General features: G+C 46.1%; 1 protein-coding gene across 2 annotated transcripts in view; it reads right to left on the bottom strand.

The window, feature by feature from the left end:
* Positions 1-15,550, bottom strand: part of EFNB2 (ephrin B2) — a 58,609-nt gene extending 43,059 nt beyond the window's left edge. For both annotated transcript variants that reach the window (XM_086934167.1, XM_086934168.1), the window contains exon 1: positions 14,997-15,550. In XM_086934167.1, the coding sequence (XP_086790293.1) occupies positions 14,997-15,118 (122 nt within the window). In that variant the 5' untranslated portion in view covers positions 15,119-15,550. The remainder of the gene's footprint in view (positions 1-14,996) is intronic.
* Between the last annotated feature and the right edge of the window lie 7,027 nt (positions 15,551-22,577).

The raw sequence follows: 22,577 nt of genomic DNA, 5'->3' as shown, positions 1-22,577 counted from the left end.
TGGGAGCGACTAACGACCCCTAATATCTGTAACTTATGTCAGGCAGAGACACAAAATCCTTCCCAGGCCACTTTCAGGGTCCATATATTGACGATGAGAAAAATATGTTAATGAACTTGAGCATTCGAACAGCGCAAGCTTAATTAATTATTACTTAGCAAACATACTGCCTACCGTGTTGCAATCCAGCTTTTCATTATTGCAGAGACTCTTTTCAACTTATGGACAATTAACCTTTCTTTTATATTGAGCGATTCTGTGCCCTGAGGACTTTTCCTATCAAGCTTGCCAGAAATTTAGGAAAAAGCTGCGATGCAAGTAAGTTCTGCATAGGTATTGAAAGCCAGGAACATAGGAATAAGAAAATAGTAATTACAGTGCTCTGCCAGGGAGGTGATAGGGGCGTTGTGTCTAGACTTTGAGGACACAGGTAGCATAATTGGCAATACAGAGCATTACATTTACAAATATCACCACAAATGCAAGAGTTGAATGCATGCATAGAGGATATGAGTGTAACAAATGTGTAACGTGCCACATTACATCCAAAATCGCTTAAAGACCATTATAATACATTAAAAAGAGTAGATTAACCCATCAAAAAGGTCAGATAATTGAAACAAAAAAACAATTGGTTATTTACCAGCTACATTTAAGTTTTAATTTATGTGGAACGCCTAGACTTATTGTGAAAGAAAAGCAATGTGTTCTGGGGTGGAAGTTGAAGAAAAGAGATGGTGAGAGAAAAACATAGTGATCAGTAAAAAGTAGTTATGAATTGGAGGCATGCTAAAAATAAAAACCTAATTCATCGGGAAAACAAGATTGCACGCGTAATATTCCGGTTGAAGTTAGGATATTGAGGTGAGTTACTACAGGGTCTACGGCACAGAGTAGGCACAAAGCAAGCAGAACAAAAAGTGAACGCAGCAAAAATGATGTACTGAAGCATGGTAAGGTACCAGTGTTGAACCAAAAATAAGTCAACAGCATCTGCTCCATAGATTTCTTGTACAAGCCACTCGAAGCCTGCAGAACATTACAGGGTTGCACGGATTGGGTCCACTGGCCTGCCGCCAGGATTCCATTTGGCTGTAGACACCGGCTTGGCCTCAATTTGAGCCGTCTGGGGTTTGACGAGCTCAAAGCTGGCAGGCCACTGCATGCAAAAAAACATTTAACTCTGGCCAGGCATAGAAAAAGATGTCACCCCCCTCATTTTGTGCTCCCAGAGACTCCTATAAAGATTCCAATGCTTGCCATAGACAGAAAATACAAAACAATACATTAAGAGACGAGTACAAAGTACGTTTTTTATGCATTTCGTCCATCTTTAGACAAGCACGACTATTTACACAGCTATTTTATGGGCTCCTGCGATGTCCACCGACAGTTGGTTCTATAATATTTTCCGACTGGATGTACTGATAATGTGCTCAGTTACAGCCAACCATAGAGCGTTAAGAACAAATGTCGTGGAGCGTTTGGATGGGATATGATTGTTTTGAGGCGGTGAAGCCTCAAAAAGGGGCTGATTAGACCTCAAGGCACCAATTTCAAAGAATTACAGCTTTTGCATGAAGTACCGGTTTTCGCTATCTGTTGCATTGCTGTGCAAACGAGCATGCGCCAATGACTCCTAGATGTCCACGGCACGCGAGTAGGCAGTACTGCTCCATTCAAACAGCTGCAATGTAGCTGAGAGGTGCTGGTATGTGTCCTGTCCAAATACATTGGCATGCTTAGGAGCGCCAACATGGTGCCACTCAAAGTATGGTGATCTTGTTTATCAATGTAACTTAAAAATAGCAGCTCGGAAAAAGACCAGCACTGACGCATTAAAAGTTGAATAAATCCTATTGTGAAGAACCAGGACTGCCTCCTTATAAAAAAATACAAGTCTTGCAGGGGCTTGTCGGGTTGTTCCCATTCCAAGTAGGCCGCAACTGCTGAAAAGTGTGTTAAGGAAAAGCGGAATAAACTTTCCTGAAACTTATGAACCAGTTGTGTCCTGAGAGTACGTGATTCCGTTTTTACGGTGTATTTTGTGGATATATATGTGGGTGTGTGTGCGTGTAAACTCCAATCTCCATTTTTCCCTTAAAACTGGACACCGACACAGCAGACTTGGTAAAGTTTTCGCACACTTTTATTGTTGCTTGCTGTTATACGTTTCGGCAGTGTCTCCTGAGATATATATATATATATCCCGCCATGGTACATATATGTGGAGTTTGGTACAGAAAATCTAGACTTCCTTTCCTGTCGATAATTTACTTTCGTTATTTTCCTTGATATTGTGTCCTGTCGATATTCGGTCTGCACATCGAAATGTGCAGCTTTTCGGTAAGGACTTGCCAGGACAAAACTTTGAGAAAGGCCCTTGCATGAACAGCATGTGTTCAATTTCAGGCACTCTTTCTAATGCATTGCAGACTCGTTTTTTGCAACGTTGCACAATATGAGGGCGCAGAATCATTCACAGCCTATCCTGACAGCCGCTGCGGGACTGACAATCAAATCTAAATTATACAAGTTTATGAACTGGGACCGGATACTGTGGGCTCCTCGACAAAATGAAAAAAAGAAAAGCGAAACTGCGATTCATCACACCTTCCTTGACACGAAATTGTTTTACCTTAACATGTTCTGACCTGATGCAGCTTTAACATTGCCGAACAGTATGTTCTTCCTGTGCGAGCTCAACTTTTTGGCAAACAATGAAAACAAAAGTCAAAACCAAATAAAGTACTCTTTCATAAAAAAGAATGATTAATGGAGCTATAATCAATATGTCGAAGTGTTTCCGCCAGAAACAATGTTCTAAAAAATCAGGTGGGGCATAGATAGATTTCCCTTTGTTCCTTGCTATATTGCTGGATTAAATGTAATACATGGGGGAGAATTCTCTCTCTCTCTCTCTCTCTCTCTCTCTCTCTCTCTCTCTCTCTCTCTCTCTCTCTCTCTCTCTTTCTCTCTCTCTCTCTCTCTCACATTATCGGCTTTGGAAGGATGAAATACTGTGTTGTGGGAACACAACTTAAGACCAGATGGTTACATATGCACTTCTGGGTGCGAATTATCCCACTAAACTACTTTATGACTGTGTCCACGATGAAATCACCATAATCTCTCTTATTTATCTGTACTGGTTTTGCATACACTGCATGCACAGAAGAGACCTTTTTCACCAGCGTGGCCTTCACACATCTAAATGTGGAGGCCCATTTCTTTGGGGGTGGATTCTTCGCCCCCTGCTCCCTCCCCAAGGCAACCTTCTGGGATCTGTAGGCTGGTCACATCCCAGCACCTTGCATTCTGCATTTGACAATGATTGCTAATGGGCTATTCAGCTAAAGTATTTTGCTTGTTAGCAGGGGGAACAGAGCATGGTAAATGGCGGGCAAGCTTGCAGCCTCCTCCAGCTTTTCAAATGCAGGGCTGGTGCATATTTATAGCAGGCCTATGACAAAAGAAGAAAGGCCGGGCGGCCTGGCCTCATGCTTTCCACATGAAAAACAGGGTTAAAGTAATTAAAGCCATAATGTGCAAGGCAGTGCAACTGGCCACCTATCCTCCATCAAGAGGGCCTGCAAGAACCCTGTGCTGGAGTACTAGAGGTATTTTGGCCGCTGACACCACGCGAATGACTGCAGCCCTGACAGAGAGCGGGGAACATGTCTGCCTTCACATCTCAGTAGCTGGTGCGTATTAGCGAAGATTATTCATGTTCCCCACAGAGAGCCAGTTCTTGCTTCTTAGCTATTAACTTGTGATTGAGTGTAATCGAAATTCAGCGTTATGCACGCGCGCCAGAGCATTTTTATTGCTGCTGTGACCTGCTAGAATTCAGTTCAGGTGAAGGCATGGCCTACCGGTAGGCCTCACTGCAAATCTAGCTTCCTGACGACTGGAGTGCAGCACAGAAAACAGCAGCGATGACAGGTAGGGCGTGTTATTTTTTATATCTCAGAAGGTATCAATGTGTACACTGTAGCATGTGAGAGGCAGACACAGAAGGAAGTCTGCCACTATTACGTCGCTTATTTTCGTACGAACTACTGTCTTCTACTAAACTATCCATTCTTCCAATCCGGGAGTACATTCGGCGCCCCGGCCTGTGAATAACTGTCCATATACTGACTTATCATCTTGGCAACCCTGCCAATGGTGTATTCGAATCACGTCAAGGATTTCGAGATTTCATGCACAGGAAATACGGACAGGAAGTCGACAGGGTCACGATTCAACACTTCATCCCTCAGGCTAGTTTCAAAACTTCAAGCATTTGCAAAACGGGCAGGCGGTAGACAATTTACCGGTCGGTCCCTAAGGAAAACTGATGGTCTATGCCCTCACTCTAGTCCCAGGCCGGCAAAGCTGCTGATCACACACTGGCACTCGATTTGGTCCCCTGTCCCTGGTCATATTTAAGCCAAACCTGGATACTAAGTCAACATTAGGCCCTAGTGTAGTTTTGCTGCAGAAACTGAGAAAGCACTAAGTTGTGTTTGGCATAAACGACAACTGGGGTGAAACACCACTAGTCAGCTCTGACACCAATGGGTGATAAATAATCAAAAAGTATGGCTGAAAAAAAACCGTTTCCTTTTAAGGTCACTCGTGTCCTGCCCATCGCCCCTTTTCTCTCCAGGTTCCCCTCCCTTCCCAGTACAGAGAAAATACACTGGATCTGAGGGTAGTTAATCCACAGGGGGCTGTGCTAAAGCCCCAGGGCCAAGAGTTAAGAAAGGGGTGGCGATAGGGCGCTCCCACCCTACAGGACAACCACCACCTCAAATATATTAATCAGCCAGAACAGAAAAAGTAGTAATGAAAGCCACCTTGGTCCTGTTTTAACAATGCCAGTGAGCAAGGACTGAGCGGCTTTTCTTTGCTGCCTTCCCACAGACAGACCCCTATTCATGTTCTCTAATCCAGCCCCCCAAATTTTGTTTCGTGCTCACATCATTTCCAACAGCCCCAAGCAGGGCTCTTATGGTTGCAACCCCCCCCCCGCGCCCAACCCCTTATTCAGAAACTGTCATCTATAACATCAAGCTAATCTATACGTTGCCATGGCATCGTTCCTTTACATCCACTTGCAGAGCAAGGATTTACCACATTATTTTCACGTGAAAGACAGAAAATGGTGTTTTTATTGGCCTACAATCAGATTACCGTTTGCTCGCTCCTCTCACAAGCCTCAATCAAAGGGGATCGGTGTCTTTATGCTCTGGCCTCGATTTACATTACATCTGTAAAGCCCGGGCCCGCCTTGTAATCCCCTTATTAACTATGACCGGCCTTCATTTGCCTAAAAATAAAAAGCAAATTGTGTCAAGCCTTCTTTTTTCCCCCTGCTTCACTTTGTTTTTCGATTGGGAGCTACAAAATGGATTACCAAAGACATCTTCGGGGTTCACACGGCTGGCACCGAGCGAGTTCTTTTTTCTTTAAAAAAATGGGAATTAAACAAGTTAAACAGGGCATCGGCGTCAGCGCTTTACATTTCTCATCATGGGAGAAGGGCCGAATTACCCCCGTCTTTGTCTCCTCGGCCTTTCTGTGCACAATGAAGCCACAGGAGTTTTTCCAAGCTGTTCTTATACTGTCCCCCCTTTGCCATGAGTCCTCTCTTTTCATACAGCAGTTGAGAGAAAGCGAGAGGGGAAAAAACACCGCATTCAATGAAAGAATTAAGTCTTGGCCAGAAGCTTATAGCTCTCTGGTTGCGCATATTTTAATCAAAATATTTTAAACACTTGAACACTTCTATTTAATTCCCCCCACAACGGCGCACAAAGGGTAACCTCATAAGCAAAATCGATGTAGATGTATGATAAATGACACGAAAACAGGTTTCCTTTCTGTCAGCAGCCAGAGAACAGCTGGGATTAGGCGCACACAAACATTTTAATCACCATTTTTCTCAGACGGTCTCTCTTCTAATTTGCTAGAAGCACCTATGAGGTTGGGTTTAAGGACACAGAAGCTTCCTTCGGGCCTGTGAAGGTTCCATCTGTGTCAAGGCACAACCATGGAAGCTTTGGCATTTTATCTTAAATTTACTCTGTGGAAACAGTGGCAGATAGATCGAGTCCTGCTCGTAATCAAACCAAACACTGCCATGTTGAAACAAACCTGAATGGAATTAGTATTTTAATACATTTACGGATATAAAAACTGGGTTAAACGTAAAAGCATCTCGACGATTGCCAATTGGCGTTTTAAGTTCCAATAGAGGGTTGGGTCCAGGGTGTGAAGTATTAAAATCATTATTATAGGTATATTTTGGGTAAAATTTGACGGCGTATTGAAAGGGCCTGAAGGGCGATGTGGTAGCTCCAGACAGGCGTGAGGGTGACAGACAGTAACATGAAAGAATTGTAATCACCCACTGTATATTAGATTTCGAAGGTAATATGCACACAAGGACGCCCTTCAACATGGAATCCGCTAAACTGTCAGTGCCAACTCTAGCATGAGAGGGCACACGGCAAGCTGGGTGTAACAAGTATGCAGGCCTCGACTGACTTGCTTCAGGCCCAGGGCCTGCAAAGGCTCACCCAGGCCCTTCTACCCTTTCACTAGGCAGATAATGCCCTCGGCCCTGCTCTCAGCTCTGCAGCTACATATTGGGTAATGAATTCTCACAGAGGCGGGGCTCAAAGCCGTTCTCCCCGGGGACCCTGTCGAGTGTCTGAAACAATAAAAAGCGAAGACTGCGACCACACCAGGCCCTCTTGAGCCCCGGACGATGAGAGCTTCTGGGTGTCAACACTCTGTGCTGCTAGTCATATCGACGTGCCAAGGGTCAACAGCAGAATCTACCGCTAAGTTTAGGCCCATCCCTCCCCCCCCCCCCCCCCACCCCCACCCCCGCGCAATCATTTCAGCCTCACCCCTTGCTTAACTGAAACCAGGTCGGAGAGAAGCATAGACACAAGTCATGTATAACATATTTTCGCCACTATCCAGCTACACAATGTAGTTTTCGGGGTATATAGTTGAGAGCTACAAAATGGACGCCACACGTCGGAAACCAATTAAAAATACCGATGGAAACTTTGCCATTAAATTAGGTAACCTTAACACCCGTTATTTATAGCGCATGCTTAGGCAGGATTTTGGTTTGGTTTTGAAGTGCTATATGAAATGTTACTATTCTTTTTACTTCATAATCAGCATCATCGCTAAGTACAAACACACAAATAGTGACAACCGGAACAGTTAAAAAACATAACTACCAGCAAGGGGGGTTTCCACCAGCACTAGCACATGAAGTCATTTCTGGGGAAGGTATCACTGTCCGCAGCTTTTTTCAGCGCCCTGTGGCTCGGACTGTCCACAGCCACAGTCCATCATGCTGCCAAAATGCCAGGAATGCGCCTGGTGCGCACTAACACGTCCACCCCTGGCGCGCAGTCCTTCTACCCTTCTATATTCAAGTCGACATGATTAACCCAAACGCACACTGCGGAGCAGAGTTCAAGGGGCCCTTTCAGCCTGCACTGAATGTGCATTTGTTGATCTCCACGAACGAGCGCCTAGGAGACAATGAAGGGGCAGGGGTTGAGTTAGGCCTCTGTGGAGTTTGTTTAAACAGAGCTAGAGGAGGAAAGGTTTTTTATGCATTTTCTGAAAAACCAATGAGACACAAAGGCAAATTTTCCCTCGACAAATTTGTTTAACATGGTCTAGCCATGGCACAAATATCTGCTAGTCATATTTGGGCCTTGGGTTAAATCCGAGAATAACAGGCTTGCTAAACTCGCAGGTGATCTGCAAACTAATTAATATATGCTAATATCGACTGACTAAAATAGGGCCAGAAATGAGGGACCCTCCAATCAAAAAAACACAAAAACTCTGAAGCAGATTTTATGGGGCGCGGTGGGGCTTATGAAGTTTGTGCACAAACAGAATGTGAACACAGAGTTAGGTCATAGAGAAACAGGCCAAGCAAATATATTGGTCTAGCTTTTGAAACAGTTAAGAATCAACAGAGGGAAACGGGATGATTTGAAAAAACAATAATTTCTCAATTAAGTGATGTGTTTTAGGAACAAGTGCCTGGAGGAAAATGTGTTTATGTTTAGCTGCAGGTCTAGCATCGTTTTTTTTCCAGAAAAATGCTCGGCTTTGAGTTCATGATCTGACGGTCCACTGGGGACATCTGGCCAGAATTAAGGGCTGTTTATAGGAGAAGAATGGAGAGCCACGAGCTGTATATTGGAGGGGTGTTGATTTGTCCCAACACCAACGCAACATAAATCAAATTCTGCCTTATAGAAAGTTGCTACTTGAAGCACACCATATGCCTTTTTTATTTCGACATCCTTGTTGTGGCAGCAGAAAGATGTGAACAAAGTTTCAAAATGGCAGCCATCGTCTCTCATCAATGTCTGAACATGGCTCATGCATTTGTAGACATAACTGGAAGATGTGAATGGAGAAGTCCTGATAGCCACTGAAGAGTCTTAATTTAACCGAGGCTAGGCATTGTCATGAAACTTCTCACCATGACTGGTGAACCTTTACATGGACAGTTGCTGTACCCCTCAGTGCTGCCGATCGACTTTTACTTTCATTGGGACAATGACTATAGTACTCAAAGGGGCTGTGTCCTTACTGGGACAGTGCCTGTACTTCTCGACAGAGCGGCCTTACTTTGAACGTGAATTTATCTGCAGTTGCCATTGGGGCTCCCGTGCTTTTGAGGGGCCAGTACCTCTACTTCGCAATTGTGCTGCTGTGCCTTCAAAGGGGCAGTGACTGGGCATGACACAAGGTCTGATATGCCGTTAATAGGCTAATACCAGTATTTCTTAACACGACTGCTGTCCTTTTTAAAAAACATTAATGCTTGAATGGAGCTGTCGCAGCACTTCCCAACAAGGCTGGTGGTTTGCATACAAAGGGACAGTATTATATAACGTTTCACTTATAACTGGTATTACTTATCAGTCAAGACATTTTTCTGCAAGACTTTCAATCTTTAATTCGGAAACAACCTTAATTTCTCAGAATTGCTGCTCTACTTTTTAAAATGGCTAGCGCATGCAAGCCAGTGCTTTGAATAGCGCCACACTTGCACCTCTCAGTAGGAAGCAGGCCTGGTACACAGTGTGCCTGCTAAGAAACGCTATCTGATGCAAGCCATTCTTAAACCCGGAAGCGAGAGCACAAAGCTCAAACCACAGTGAGCTGGAGAGTCAAGGGTCACCCAGTCCTTGCAAGGGAAAGAGTGTCCCTCCAACCAAACCCAACCCATGATGATGAATCGCCAGCCCCACCGCGTAGAAACTCATTCATCACCGGAACTAGCAACATTGATTTACTTAAAGGGTGTGCTGTCCACAGCACAGACTACGTTTCAATTAATCAGAGAAAAACAACATCCCTGACTGGCTAAATCCCAATACTGAATTTGGAAAAAAAAGGCCATTAGATCAAAACGCCTTTGTAACTTGTGGTAGCACTTCAACCAATGACTGAGACGTACATGAAAGTCCAAAGAGCGACTTGGGTAGTATTGGCCTGTGATGTCGATATAAATGGACGTACTGTTTACTGGGGGTGTCCACTTTAGCTGGGAATGGGGAAGCTTTCAGTTGATGAAAGAGGTTGAAGATGTCTTTGTGTATTCGAATAGCGACCCCTACCGGACAAAAAAAATGCCAGATGCGAATATTCAGTTTTCTTCAGAGTTCATGTCATCCGTGCATGTTCATGACGCATCTCGAATGTACCTCTCGTTTAACCCGGGCAGGAAGTACCCAATTTGCGAGCAGTTTAAATCGCAGGTCGAGCCAAACTGCAAACCTATGTCCCTTTGAGATAAATTACGGAGAGGGAACAGAAAAGCCTAAAAAGGCACTCTATTCCTTACAGAGCCCAAGCAGGCACATGGCTGGCTTTGAGAACAGAAGGGCTAAACATGTATGCGCACAAACCCTATTTAGAAAGGAGAGTCCTTCTGATTTTAGCAAAATGTGGTGCTATATATCAGTTTTTCTAATCTATTTCCCCTTTTTGTCATTATAAACGGTAATATGACAAATAGAGTTAATCTCCTTCGAATTCCGAAATCACCTTCCCGGGTGTTCCCAGATGCTAGGCTGTGTGATAATGCAATGAAGCATTAGCCTGGATTCACTTGTCTGAAAGTGAGATGCTGTACCAATTGGATCTCCTGCGCGCTCTTCGGGGTGCAGTAGCCGGTAGCGATGCCCCCGTGGGCTGTGGGTGTGTACGGTGTGGTGGGGGGGGCAGTTCTGTTCCAGCCCGACATCCAAACTCCCGGAGACAGGCCAAACCTGTCTGGTTTCCCTCCCGCTTTCTCCTGGTCAGCCTTTTGCCGAAACGGAGAAGCGCGGAGCTGCCTGACTCAAGATGCGGGTCACCCACCGCCTGCAGAGTGTGTAGTGTAGCCCTCAAGGAGGAACGGCGGGCGAATAAACCAGACGGCCCCTTGTCCGGCCTGTAAATAATGTATGCGCGCCGACTGGTATCCACCACACACAAGATAGTTATGTGGGTCAATGCCCTGGCTGCAGAGAACTGTGTGCATGTTGCAAGCCACACACATCCGGTCTCAGACAAACTCTCAAGATTCAAAGGTCTAGAAAATGACTAAGTCAGTGGGGTGACGTCACATTGACTGAATCAGTGGGCTCTTGGTTCACTTAAGTATTCTCAGCTACCGATATAGCTAGAGAAACAGTCAGATGCACAGGCGCGCCACTGTACAGACTAAACAAAGATTGACATGTAATTCAACAATCTCATGTTTGGATTATGTGGTCGGGAGGATTCTAAACGGAGCGATTTTTAGGTTTTGTTTTCATTGAGTAATAATTAGGAGATGTTTTCATCGCGAAATGCATTTTTCCTAATCGTCATATTTAAGATCCAAAGTGATTTCTTTAAGGCGATTATAAGGCAGAGGGTGTATTGGGAGTATGAAAAACGAACGTGGGGGGGGCGTAACGTAAATCCTTGCGGCGCTGCCGTTGGGGCAACCCTTAGGGGTGGGGGGCATTCAGATCAAAGTCAATGAACATCTAAGAGAAAAGGAAGACTCTTCATATATAGCAGGGGGCATCATTAACCTTACGCCACTGAGTGCGGGAGGCCGTGAGGCGTTGTAAATTAACGCCAGCGAGGGAGACAACGTTGGCGTGCATTATACCCTCTAGTAGAAAGTACTAAGCCGCAGCTTAGGCCACAGAAACCTATGGTAGCCCGGATATTGTGCTCTATGGTTTATGCAGTAGAAGGAGATGAGCCTACCATCAGTGCCCGATGGCACACCCGCTCAGCGGTGTAACTCACCCTCAACCCGAGCTCGCAGTGTGACTCACGGCAAACCATTTCGCCGAGCTCACTGAAGGCCCCTCTTTTACTAAATCACGCCTCAGTTTGGCTTCCTGTAGGCTTTCTCGCTGAACTCACCAAAGTAGTTTCGCCGTATGGTTCTAAGAATACTCTCTCTCACCTCTGACCAGAATTAATCTCACCCCTGACCAGTCACCTTCTCAAGAGAAGCCCGCATGAGACCCTCTTTGGGGTGCGCCCACCACTACAGAACACCTCACTTGGCTCACATTTCCCAAGGATCGCAAGGGGCCCCCTCGGGGCCAACTACATACCAAGCAGGGCTCTCCGCAGATTCAATGAGATACACAGTGCAGACCCTCCCTGGGGGCTGGCTAAATAACATAACAGGGCTTTCCGCAGACCCTTTCCGTGTTACTCACTACACAGACCCTCTCGCAGGGCTCTCCGCAGACCACCGTCAGCTACTCACTGCAGACCCATTATCAGGTCTCGTTACGGACAGTTTTACATGCCCCCCTCCCACACACACATTATTCCACTTCATCATTGCACACTATGGGGGTCCAGGACACATGAAAGAGATCAAGGAGAAGAAAGGTGCAGAACTTGAGCCACTGAAAACAATTCTGGCATTGACAGCCCAGAAACTAAAATTCTGCGTGATTCTGGTAATTAAAAAAATGCAATGGTTATGATTTGCCTCACGTAAGCTTCAGGGGTTGTTATTGGAAGCCCCATTCTCCGTGGGTGGGGGTGGTCATGCAAAGCCTGGGGCCGAGAGCGAACATATGAGGACACCCTGTCCACAAACACCCTCCAAAGCATTAGCCATGCTCGGGTCTTCACCTACCATCTTACTTTCGTGCGGCCCAGAGCCATCTTACATTACAGCCACATAACAGCGATGTCTGCCCCTTCCCAGAGTGTGAAACTATCCACCTGCTCGAACTGCGTAAGGAGAGAACCTGCAGTCGGGTCATTCTGTGAGAGCCCTCGATACCGGGATACCCCCCCCCCCCCCGGCAAAAGAAAGCATCAGGAATCTCGATGCAGACGGGAAGGCTGGAGCCCAAGACAGACACTGTCATTCAGTGGCGGACGGTGACATTTGCAACTGGTGGGGCGTAAAATGATTGTTCTCTCAGTAGAGGCCTGCTGTTAGATGCCTCTTGGCAGGGAGACCAGCTGCAGGTTTATTTTGTGAGAAAAGACCTGGTGCTGGGAGACTTCCACAGCAGACGCCATTTATCGGATGCTTTAAGAGCCCTTAGTTGTTTGTATAGACCTTCTGCTCCAGCATTGCAATGTTACTTTTTCTGTATTGTATTTGCATTTATATAGCGCTTACTAACCCTGGCGAGGCGTCAAAGCGCTTTTTAAAAAATTTACAACATTCTTCCCACAGTGAGTGCAATGGTGTAACTAGCATTATATCCTTTCTCCTATAGGCTCATAACCAGGGCCACTGGACTTATAATAAGACAGCTGCGATTTTCGCATAATTACAGATTGGCACAGACATTTGCCACACAAGCCATCATCTGCCGCATAATCTGCAGACTTTAACAAAAGAATGTGTTTCTAGCTCAAACAATTCCAAAGTTATTAAAATGCATTGATGTGTTGTTGCACACTAAAAGGCCCAGTGCAAAACTGGACTGGTCACCCTTTTGTTGCTTAATGCTATATTTGGGTATTCCCAGTGACAATGCCCATAACTCTGGGCTTTAACGGCCAAGCCGTCGACAGCTGGCTGTAACGTAAAATGCAGTCCTGCTTGTTTTTTTGTTTTTTTTAAAGCAATAGATAGCGCTGGCACCGCGTGATAACTAAGGCACTGTAATTTCGAGGAATGACTTCCTGCCGTGTGTCTTATGCCCGGGTGTTTTGATAGTGGGTTTTTATTACTGTTAGCAAGGATCTGCTTGGGTTGGTTCTGAGAATCCGCTTCTAGGCGAGGTGTGAGATCTTCAAGGACCGCTAACTGCTAATGGAGGGTGCCTTGCTGGAGGCCTACTGACGCACGTACAGTATGAGGCCTCTTAAGCAGCGTTTTGTCACCATATGTACAGCCCGACATTGGCACCCAGCATCAACCCTTACCCAACTGAGTCTGCATCGGTGTAACAAGGAAAGCCCACGTTCTTCATGCCACACGGCCGGCATCAACCGTGCCAAACACCTAGAAGTTTTTATAGAGCAAAGGTCACGTATGGTACATAACTCAGCTGCACGTTCTGTTTTAGTGCCTGCTATACGATTAATGCTCCCGGGGCACCATCTTCATCTATACAGCTGATTATTTATTTGATTAAACACTAATGGCTTTGCAGAGTGCACTTTGAAAACATAATTACCTCTTGGCGCTATTTATAGAGTTGCGTTACGAGAGTAAAATGTGCTACCTGCCGTATCTCTCAACTCCAAATGGCGTGCATTTTCAGAATGTTCTTTAAGAGTTCGGCTATTGAACAGACCGTGATCTAGGTTTGTTGAGATAAGAGGGGGCGCTCGCACAACACAAATCAACGTTCACGACGTGAAGCCATGCACAAGGAAACATTGCACCTAGCCTAGGCCCTAGATGTCCCTCACGCAGTGCCAACTACAAAACCTACACAGCGGCGGCCGAAATGCTCGAAGGGGGGGGGGGGGGGGGGGGGGGTCGCGACCCGCGGGTGGAGAATAAAAATTTACCAGCATTAAAAATTGTAAAAGTACACATACCTGAGGGCTAGGATTATAGGATACCACCTCCGCTCTGGCCTGTTCTGGTGGGCCCGCGACGCTTGTTCCTGCTGCAGGAAGCAGCCAGCAGGCAGCTTCCCTCCCCTACGCAACGCAAGGGAAGCAGCGCCGGCCAATCACTGAGTACAATCGAGCAGGGCTAATACTGCCCATAATGAGACCCGGCTCCCCCGGGTCTCTGCCTGTGTGGGTGCAAGGTGAGGAGGAGGAGGGAAGGGGCTACTGCGTGTGTGCGCATGCGTGGGCAAGTCATAAAAATGACTTGTCCTAAATGCGCACACACTTCTACTGCCCCCTGCCCTCCCTGCCACGCTGCTGCCTGCTATCTGCTAGCCCAGCCTGCCGTCTGCCACTGACTGCTGCAGGGCAGGCCCGCCCCCCACACCCTTCCGCGATGACGTCACTATAGTTAGTGACTCCGACCGACGGCGACCTCAAGGCAAATAGATTATCATGAATCGGTAATCGTATGTATGCAGTGACGGTCGTCCATGGCTAGTGGGGCAACGCCCCAACGCCCCCAATGGACGAACCGCCACTGCTGTCATTCCAGAGAGACTCACTCATAATAAGGAAAGTGACAACTGGCTCCAAACCACACCAGGTCTTCAAATGACTCCAAGACAGCGGGCAGAAGCCACTCCAAGAGGACAGCAAGCACATGAACGGAAGGGGGTTACAGAGGGAAGGGGTCAAGCATGCGACCTACTGAGAGGCGCTGAAGGCCCACCGGAGCGGTGGTCTGGAACAGAGAGCCACTGGCAAAGCGCACCAGCAACCCGCACCAGCAGTGAGCACTGTATGCAAGCCGCTGCGCGCAGACACGCACCGGGGGGAGGCGCACAGAGCTCGGGGGCCACCCCACGAACTCCCCACCTGCGCCAGGGGGCGGCGGCACTTACTTGGGGTTGGACGAGTTCCAGTAGATGGGATCCAAGACAATGGAAGTGGAGAGCGCAGTCCGACATAAAACCATGAAAAGTGCCCCGCAGCCTCTCCAGAATAACTCCCTGCGCGCAGCCATGGGCGCGGCGGCTCCTGCCGGCTCCGGGACGGTCCTCTCCCGCGGACTCCGCTGGGGCTCCTGCTTTCCCCGAGGTCTCTGTGGACTCCGAGAATATCCTCTGCCCCGGAGGGGGTCCTAGCGATCCTGTGCTGCTGCCAGTGATCCTCCCGGGCTCCGGGGGCTCTCGGCGCGCTTAATCCCGGAGACAGGGAGGGTTAGCCGGGGCCCCCAAACTCCTCGAGGTTCAGTCCTGACAGACGGGGATTCCAGGAAAAATGGAGCGCCGGATCCGCGGTGAGCACTCGGGTGGTCGCGTCCCGTGGGGTAGGGCTCGGTGCGGCTGGCTGGTGCTAGGAATACACAGCGCCGCCTGTGCTCGGTGCCGCGTCCCCGCTCGCTCTGCCCCGCTCACGCTCCTCACTCCTTCACCAGCTCCCAAAACACCGCCCCGCTCGCGCAGTCACCAGGCATATAAACTCAGCCCCCCCGCGCCGCCCGCCGTTGATCTCTCATTGGCTGCTGTAGACGGCACACATTCTCATTGGACAATGAGGCCGCCAGTCAACGTCGTGGCGTCGGCGGTGGCAGGTAACAACGCAGGCTGGCTCAGTCTGGCTCTGGCTTCTGAGGTGGCAATAGCTGGGAGCGGGGCGATGGGGCTCTGAGCCAACGGGCGCCCAGGAGCTCCCCCCACATCCGTGCCTGTGCGGTGCCCTCTGTCTACTTTGGGTACGGTGGTCACCGTAACCCACTTTACAGGTCCAGTGGAAGAACGGGCACCAACATCACAGTTCACCCACGGCGGACCGTCTGCGCGCACCCGGCCGGCGACAGCATTCCAACTCTAGGCCGAGGCTAGGTGTATGCGCACCGTTGCTCCTTTAGTAAGAGGTCGCTGTGCTCCTCTAGTGCTGTTCTTACTTAGTCTTAGGAGTTATATCAGTTTTATAGTGTCGAGCTGTTTCGGCTAACGTCGTGCTATTCAAATAAATAATGAGCCAACGTAACTTTCCATAGCATAGCTAAGACCCATGTAACGTATGTGGTGAGAAAACTACTTGGTAAAAAAGAGGCGAAAATTATGAAAGCAGTTAAAATCAGACTATCGGAAGTGTTTTTTTTGTCACCACGCATATTGCTTGTTATTTCTATTTTGTGGTAGCAGTTGCCTTGACAATGTGTTTTGGCTAACGTCAAATGTGGACGTTTTAACATACAACCATTGGATAAATAAAGCATTTATAATACTGGGAAACGCAATACTTACTTCTTAGTGTAAAAATGTTCAAAGTTCGAGCGTCTTATCCCACTTAAATAAGACATAATCGTGACGTGTTTTATAACATGCACTTACACCTTGTAAAAGCCTGCTTGCATTAGCTAATAAAAGTTGTAACCAGGGGACTTGGCAACTACATTTTTTATTGCAATCAATTATTCAGTTTACATGAACTGTACACCAGCCTGCCACAATCGTAACTTTTTTAGTGCTGGCTTGTATGTAGCTGAACTTAACTATTTGCGGTGGAAATTGTGCTCTCCTTGCTTCAATTTATCTTTTCATACACACACCTATACATACAGATATAGGTATAAATCCACACAGACATACATATACAACCAAAAGAACACATCATAACTTTTTCCTGGTTAAGAGCACAATCATTTTGAACATATACGAGAAAGCAACACGATACTTTTTGAACATGGTGAGCGGTGTTCCAATATTGTGTAGGTACATGTTGCCATTTGAACTGTACATAGGATTCCAACCTGTCATAATTCCTGGTATATTAATGGTAGTGCATCATTTTTGGAAATATTTTTTCTGCCTTTGCCTTTTGTGCATCTTAGTTCTTAAAAAACAATGGCAGTTTACTCCTGTTTACTCAAACTAGTTCACATCTACTCCAAAATGTCAGTTATTTCATTGTAGTGGGTGATATATGTGTACGTGTACGCTGTAAATTGTGTCCAAGGGGGTTGTGTGTAATTTAGCAGCTGGGAGTTGTTGCCATTAGGGATCTAAAAGGTATGCTAGCACTGGTTCAGCAGTGGCTTTGGGTGTGTGAATATTGTGCACCCCGATCGTTGCTGGGAGTTCTTCATCCTTGGGAGACGTAAGGTTTTATGCTGGCACTAGCTGAGAAGCTGTCACTGTGGCTGTTAGTAGCGTGTATGTCTATATAGGCACGTACATAGAATTGTTTTATGTGGGAGCGGTGGTGTATGATGTGTTGGGCTTGTGAGCTGAAAATCCAGTTTGTGCTGTCAGTGTCTTGGAGCTGGCTTTGGGGTTGTTAATGTTGAGGTCTATGCAGCCAGTTGCTGTACTCAGTCTCGGGATGGTGACAGCCGTGTTCCCAGGCACTAGGCCTCAGTCCCGGTGTGTACACAGGGGGAAGGCCCAGCAGGGTCTCCCGGGTAAACAGTGCCTTGTGGATTGGAAGCCCTTCAAAGGCCATGGGTAATGCACTCTCCTCACAGCCCAGGTGTCGGTTCCCTCACCCTTACTGTCAACAGCAGGCCCGAGTCACACTCTCTTACTTTTTATTTAAGGAAAAAGTACCTTACAACCGCTAAAACAAAACAAACAAAGGAAGTTCGCGAGAATTCACGGCTGGCCTTCACACTACGTGCTCGAAGCTGGGCTCCATCGGGAGCGTAGGCACTGTGAGGTGTTTTCCACTCTTCACACAATTGTGGAGTGTTTCCAGCACTAAACAGTCCATTCCATTCCATGGAAAGGAAATGCGATCAGACATTCTGCTGTGGCAATGAGCACCGGGTTACTTCACAAGGTACACCCAGTCGTCTTTGGTCTCTAAAGTGTGGAATCTTCTAATCACATAAAGGAGGCACACTACAGGCTCTACCTCGAACTGCTACTCTTCCCTTTTCTCGCTGACAGTATTTTCATGGGAGGTTCCTGGTGTTCACTTGTACAAATGGTGGTTAGACCCGTCCATGGTGATTTTGTATTTTGCAGACACGTTATAAAGTATTTCACTCTTGAAATGATAGTGACCGGTACCAACATTTACAAGCCTTTAACGTGAGAAGAATGTCTGCAATGTCATGGGAGCGTAAAGGGGTAAAATTGGAGACATTTTATCAAAAGGCAAACACATGGGTAACGTTTCTCGTCCACAAATAGTATGAACTTTCCCAAACCAAGACACCAGGCAGCATCGAACATAAATACTGCTCAAGGCGCAGTGTCTTACATTTGACACGTCTACATGTTAGGGCAAATCTTCTCCAAGGAACTCTTGTTTGCCACAAAACGTTTACATGCTTCAGACCTGTCAAGCTGTACCCTTCAGCAGTGACATTTAGTTTGACTCATGCGTGAAGGCCTTTTGTCAGAGATGATACACATTCTTTGTTAAAAAAAAAAACACACTTACTTCAATGTTTGCCTCGCATTTTCACTCTATTTGACTTCTAAATCCGGTAGATTCATGGAAATGAAAGCAAGACAACTTGAAAAGACTGTTTCTGAGACTGAGGGAATGGTCTATTCATACTTATTGAGAATATATTTTGAAGCTGCTATCGCTCCCCATTGTGCAGTGTAAAGACGCCCTTTCCTCAGTCAGAAGCGGTGTGATATTTTTCGAATGTCAGGTGGAAACTTCCTGTTATGTATCTATGCATCCGAGGCAATATGCGAGAAATATAATATGTGGGCAACAATGATCCAGTTGATTACAAAATCCCAGAACTCAGATTAAAGTCTTTTCAACAAAACAAGCGAATGCATTTTGGAAATGTACTTTTATTTAGGTCTCACTTAAACGGGCCTGCTTGTATTCATTTAAATTAAGACTGAGCTCGAAAACTGCCCATATATATTGTTAAAATAGTTGCCATTAATTTCCACCGAAATTCATTATATGCAATGTAGTTTGTCTGGATTTTACACTTTTTGAGAAAAATGGTGGGTGGGGAATTGTCCCAGCACTTGCTTGAAAGTATGAGCCTCCTCAAATTATTAAGTCCGTTTGGACTGGGCATACTAGAAAATGTGAATTTTCTTCTCTTGGCAATTTATCAGTAAGTATTACTTTTTTTCAGTGATATTCATAAAGCCTGGGTCAACAGAGGCCTAGGCCAGTAAGCATCTGACAAGTCTTGCGGCTCGGGGAGAAAGAAGGCCTGTGTCCAACAGTCAACAGATGCACATTTAGCTGATTGTTTATAAGATAGAAAATTGACAACAGATCGGAACTGTACAGGTATTTTGATCCAAATGCACCTTCTAATGAGGGCCACCTGGGTCATTGTACTTTAAAACCATCTGAAATGTATCCAGCACGAGTGAAATCCAACATACAAAATGGGAGTATTGTTAATTTCCCATTAACACACTGTTTCCATCGGGTGGAGGAGGCCTGATCAAATAAAGATATTCTAGAATGTGAGGGAAGCCTCAAGTAAAGCAGAGTTATCAAATCTTCAAGGGGAGTGTTCAGTCCTGAGATATGCAGGCATATTCATGCGTCTTGCAGTATGGCAGCAGCTGCCTTGTATTTTCATAGGCAGTGCGTGTTGTATATTCTTATGGCTGAATGAGTGTTTGCAATGTTTAGCCCTGTGTGTAGCATTTCCATAGGTTGTGTTTGCGTCCAGACCTCCTCACGAGACACGAGCTCTGACTGAGTAGCCTCCCTGTGTGATGGTGTATTTCGTGTGCAAGTCATCTCATATGCAGATTACCTAACTTGTATGGCCTGAGCTTCAGCCCTTTTATTTTTTCAGATAACAGTCCCCTGTTTTTTTAAGTACAGCGAAGTCTCCAGATTGTTTTAGTGATAAGTGAAATTGTTTATCCTGATAACGTTTTCTAATGTTCAACACTAAAATGAGGTACATGTGCCATCTGTAGCATCTATCTCCTTTATATGTCTGTTATATTTTTATGTTTTGAAAAATAGGCTCATCAATCCAGCTAGTCATGTTCTCATTTAGAGAACCCTCGTGGGTTTTGTATCCACGACTTAGCATTCTCTCAGCTACAAGCTTGTGCCACTTAGTCCATTTTGGTTGTACATCCGTTCTTTGTGTATCAGGATTTTGTACCATGGTGAGTACTGTGTTTCATTTGTAAGATGACATGTGTATGCTAGACTTGTGTGTTCTTTTCATGCCAGTCCATACTTTGCATTTTTGTGTGCGTGCTGTGTATCTGTGTGCCTGTTATGGTTTTGTGCTTTTGTATACACTCTATTTCGGTACACTGTTTCAATCTTCTGTCTTTGTACACTTTATATATCTATACGCTTTGTGTGTCTGCGTGTATTTTGTATGCCTGTATGTACCTTGTGTGTCCGTGGACACTTATGTGTATATCATGTATGTGGTTAGTGGGACTTCTGAAGAGGGTGTTGTTAGATGCTTATCGGTGCTGAGCCCATTGAAATCACTTGAGGTGAGCAATTTTTGAGTAGAGGTTCCCAGGATAGGGTAGTGTGAGCACGTTTAAATGTGTTAGGGACATCTGGTTTATTTGGATGGGAAGAAGTGTCTGGGGAGGGTCAAATTCTTCGAATAAGCTTGAGAAGCATGTTTAGTTTATCTAGTGAGTTTGTATTTTGCAATTGTTGTTAAAATTATCATTACATAACTGCTGGTTTAAGCAGCGTGGCTGCCTTGTGTCTGTTTTGCAACTGTACACTGGTCATGCTGTTTAGCTTGGAGCTAGAGTGCTCTGCTCATAGGGTACACACGTACAGTGGACGTGTTCTGTCTGCCTGCACAGAATGGTGCGCTCCGTGAAGCTTCAAGTTCTGCGTGGTGCTTTATAACCCACCCTGCCCTCCCGCCAATCCTTTTAGTGTCGCTAATTATGAAGAGACACAGCGTGCGCCTGCGATTCCTTGCCTATCGGGGTCTCTGACCAACTCTTGCAGCGGAGACATTCCCGCCGTGGAGCGGAGGTCTATGTGAGCGGGATCCCCGCCTTCCCCAGAGCCTGCCGGTGAATCACAGCCAAGCGGCAGCCACTGACGTCACACGCCACTTGTCCTCGCGGCTGCGACTTGGCTTTACTGTATGTGCGTGGCAACAGCGCCCACTAGCGGCAATTTCCAGGCCGCCGTCCGCAGGCGAAGAGTCCGCAAGGCCCTAGCTTCCGTCTGAAACGCCGCTGGTAAAATACTGCCACTAACGCTTCTGCCGGGTACACTGCGCCCCCTTTTGAATGCAACTCTTGAAAGCATTCAGTTCTAAACTTACAGAGGCAAAATACTAATTACATATTACAGTTGTAAATAACAAGCCATCCTGTGTACACAGTGAATGAAGTATACAGTCATGCTAAGGGGAACTGTAGAAGTTTGGCAACTTGAAGTCATAAAGAGGGTCCCATAATTGAGATTGCGTCCCACTTTCAGGGTTGGAGTCGAGACACGACACCCAAAGGTTCAATTAACTCGGTCCATGATTAGATCTAATGTGTTTCCCACGGGTTCATGATGCAATCATGACACTTCAGGGAACTACACCGCAGTAGCAAAGTGCAGTTGCAATGAGTCAACGGCAAGGTTTTACACAATCCCTGATAAGAAGCTGACGCCTGCATGACATATGTTTTTAGATTAATCTTTTCCCTTTCGGACAGTCTGTTTACAATATTTAAATTTGGTTTTAATATACCCTTATCAAATAAAACACGTGTTGTGATTTAGTTTGCAGTCCCACCAAATCACACGTTGCGCGACTGCCGTTACTTTTGCTGAAATTGAAATGCATAAAAGGACACCAGTTGCCATAGACTACTGAAATGTTATTACACTCACCCTTGAAAAGAGCGTTTTGCTCTGAAGTGTAATTGGTCAAATAAATTGATCCTATTCCGGTGTTAAAAAGTGTAACTATTTCCGGGTAAATTTGTCAAGCACTCTCATCAGGTGCGGTTCACTAATTGTAAATTGAGAGTAACTTTTCTAGCACCTTGTGAAAGGAACCAAACCGATTTGTCTTTCACGCCCGCTCCGAACACGCTTAAGTACACTTGTAATTACATTTACTGCCTCGCACGGGTCGAAGATCCTCTATTGGTTTACAAGACCCGCCTAGAATCACAGGATGAGTCAAAGGCGAGAGATGTGATTAGTTCTGCGGGACAGCCTGCCCGAGCCCGGACAGAGTAAATACTGCACTGTTACCAGGTACAAGCAAACTTTATCAAGAAGTATGCACATAAGTCGTCACTCACTGCCCCATCCGCCCTCTACACGGCACAGAAACCTCTCCCAGATACTCTGCTTTCGTCTTTTCTGTGCTTTGTGAATCTTGAAGTTCGTGTTGTAATATGTTCTCAAACTCCATGATGCGCAGGAAAGGAAACGAGAGTACACATGACAAAAAAAGGCATTGTCCCAAAATATCCTGCCTGCGGCTAAAAATACAAGTTGTCACACGTCCCTGGCACCCCGCCCTCTACCATGCACTTAGAAGCTGCCACCTCCCT

Source organism: Lissotriton vulgaris, chromosome 8, assembly GCF_964263255.1.
Source record: "Lissotriton vulgaris chromosome 8, aLisVul1.2, whole genome shotgun sequence".
Classification (NCBI taxonomy): Eukaryota; Metazoa; Chordata; class Amphibia; order Caudata; family Salamandridae; genus Lissotriton; species Lissotriton vulgaris.
Note: the sequence above shows the minus strand (reverse complement) of the source record. Positions and strands in the feature narration are given on the sequence as shown.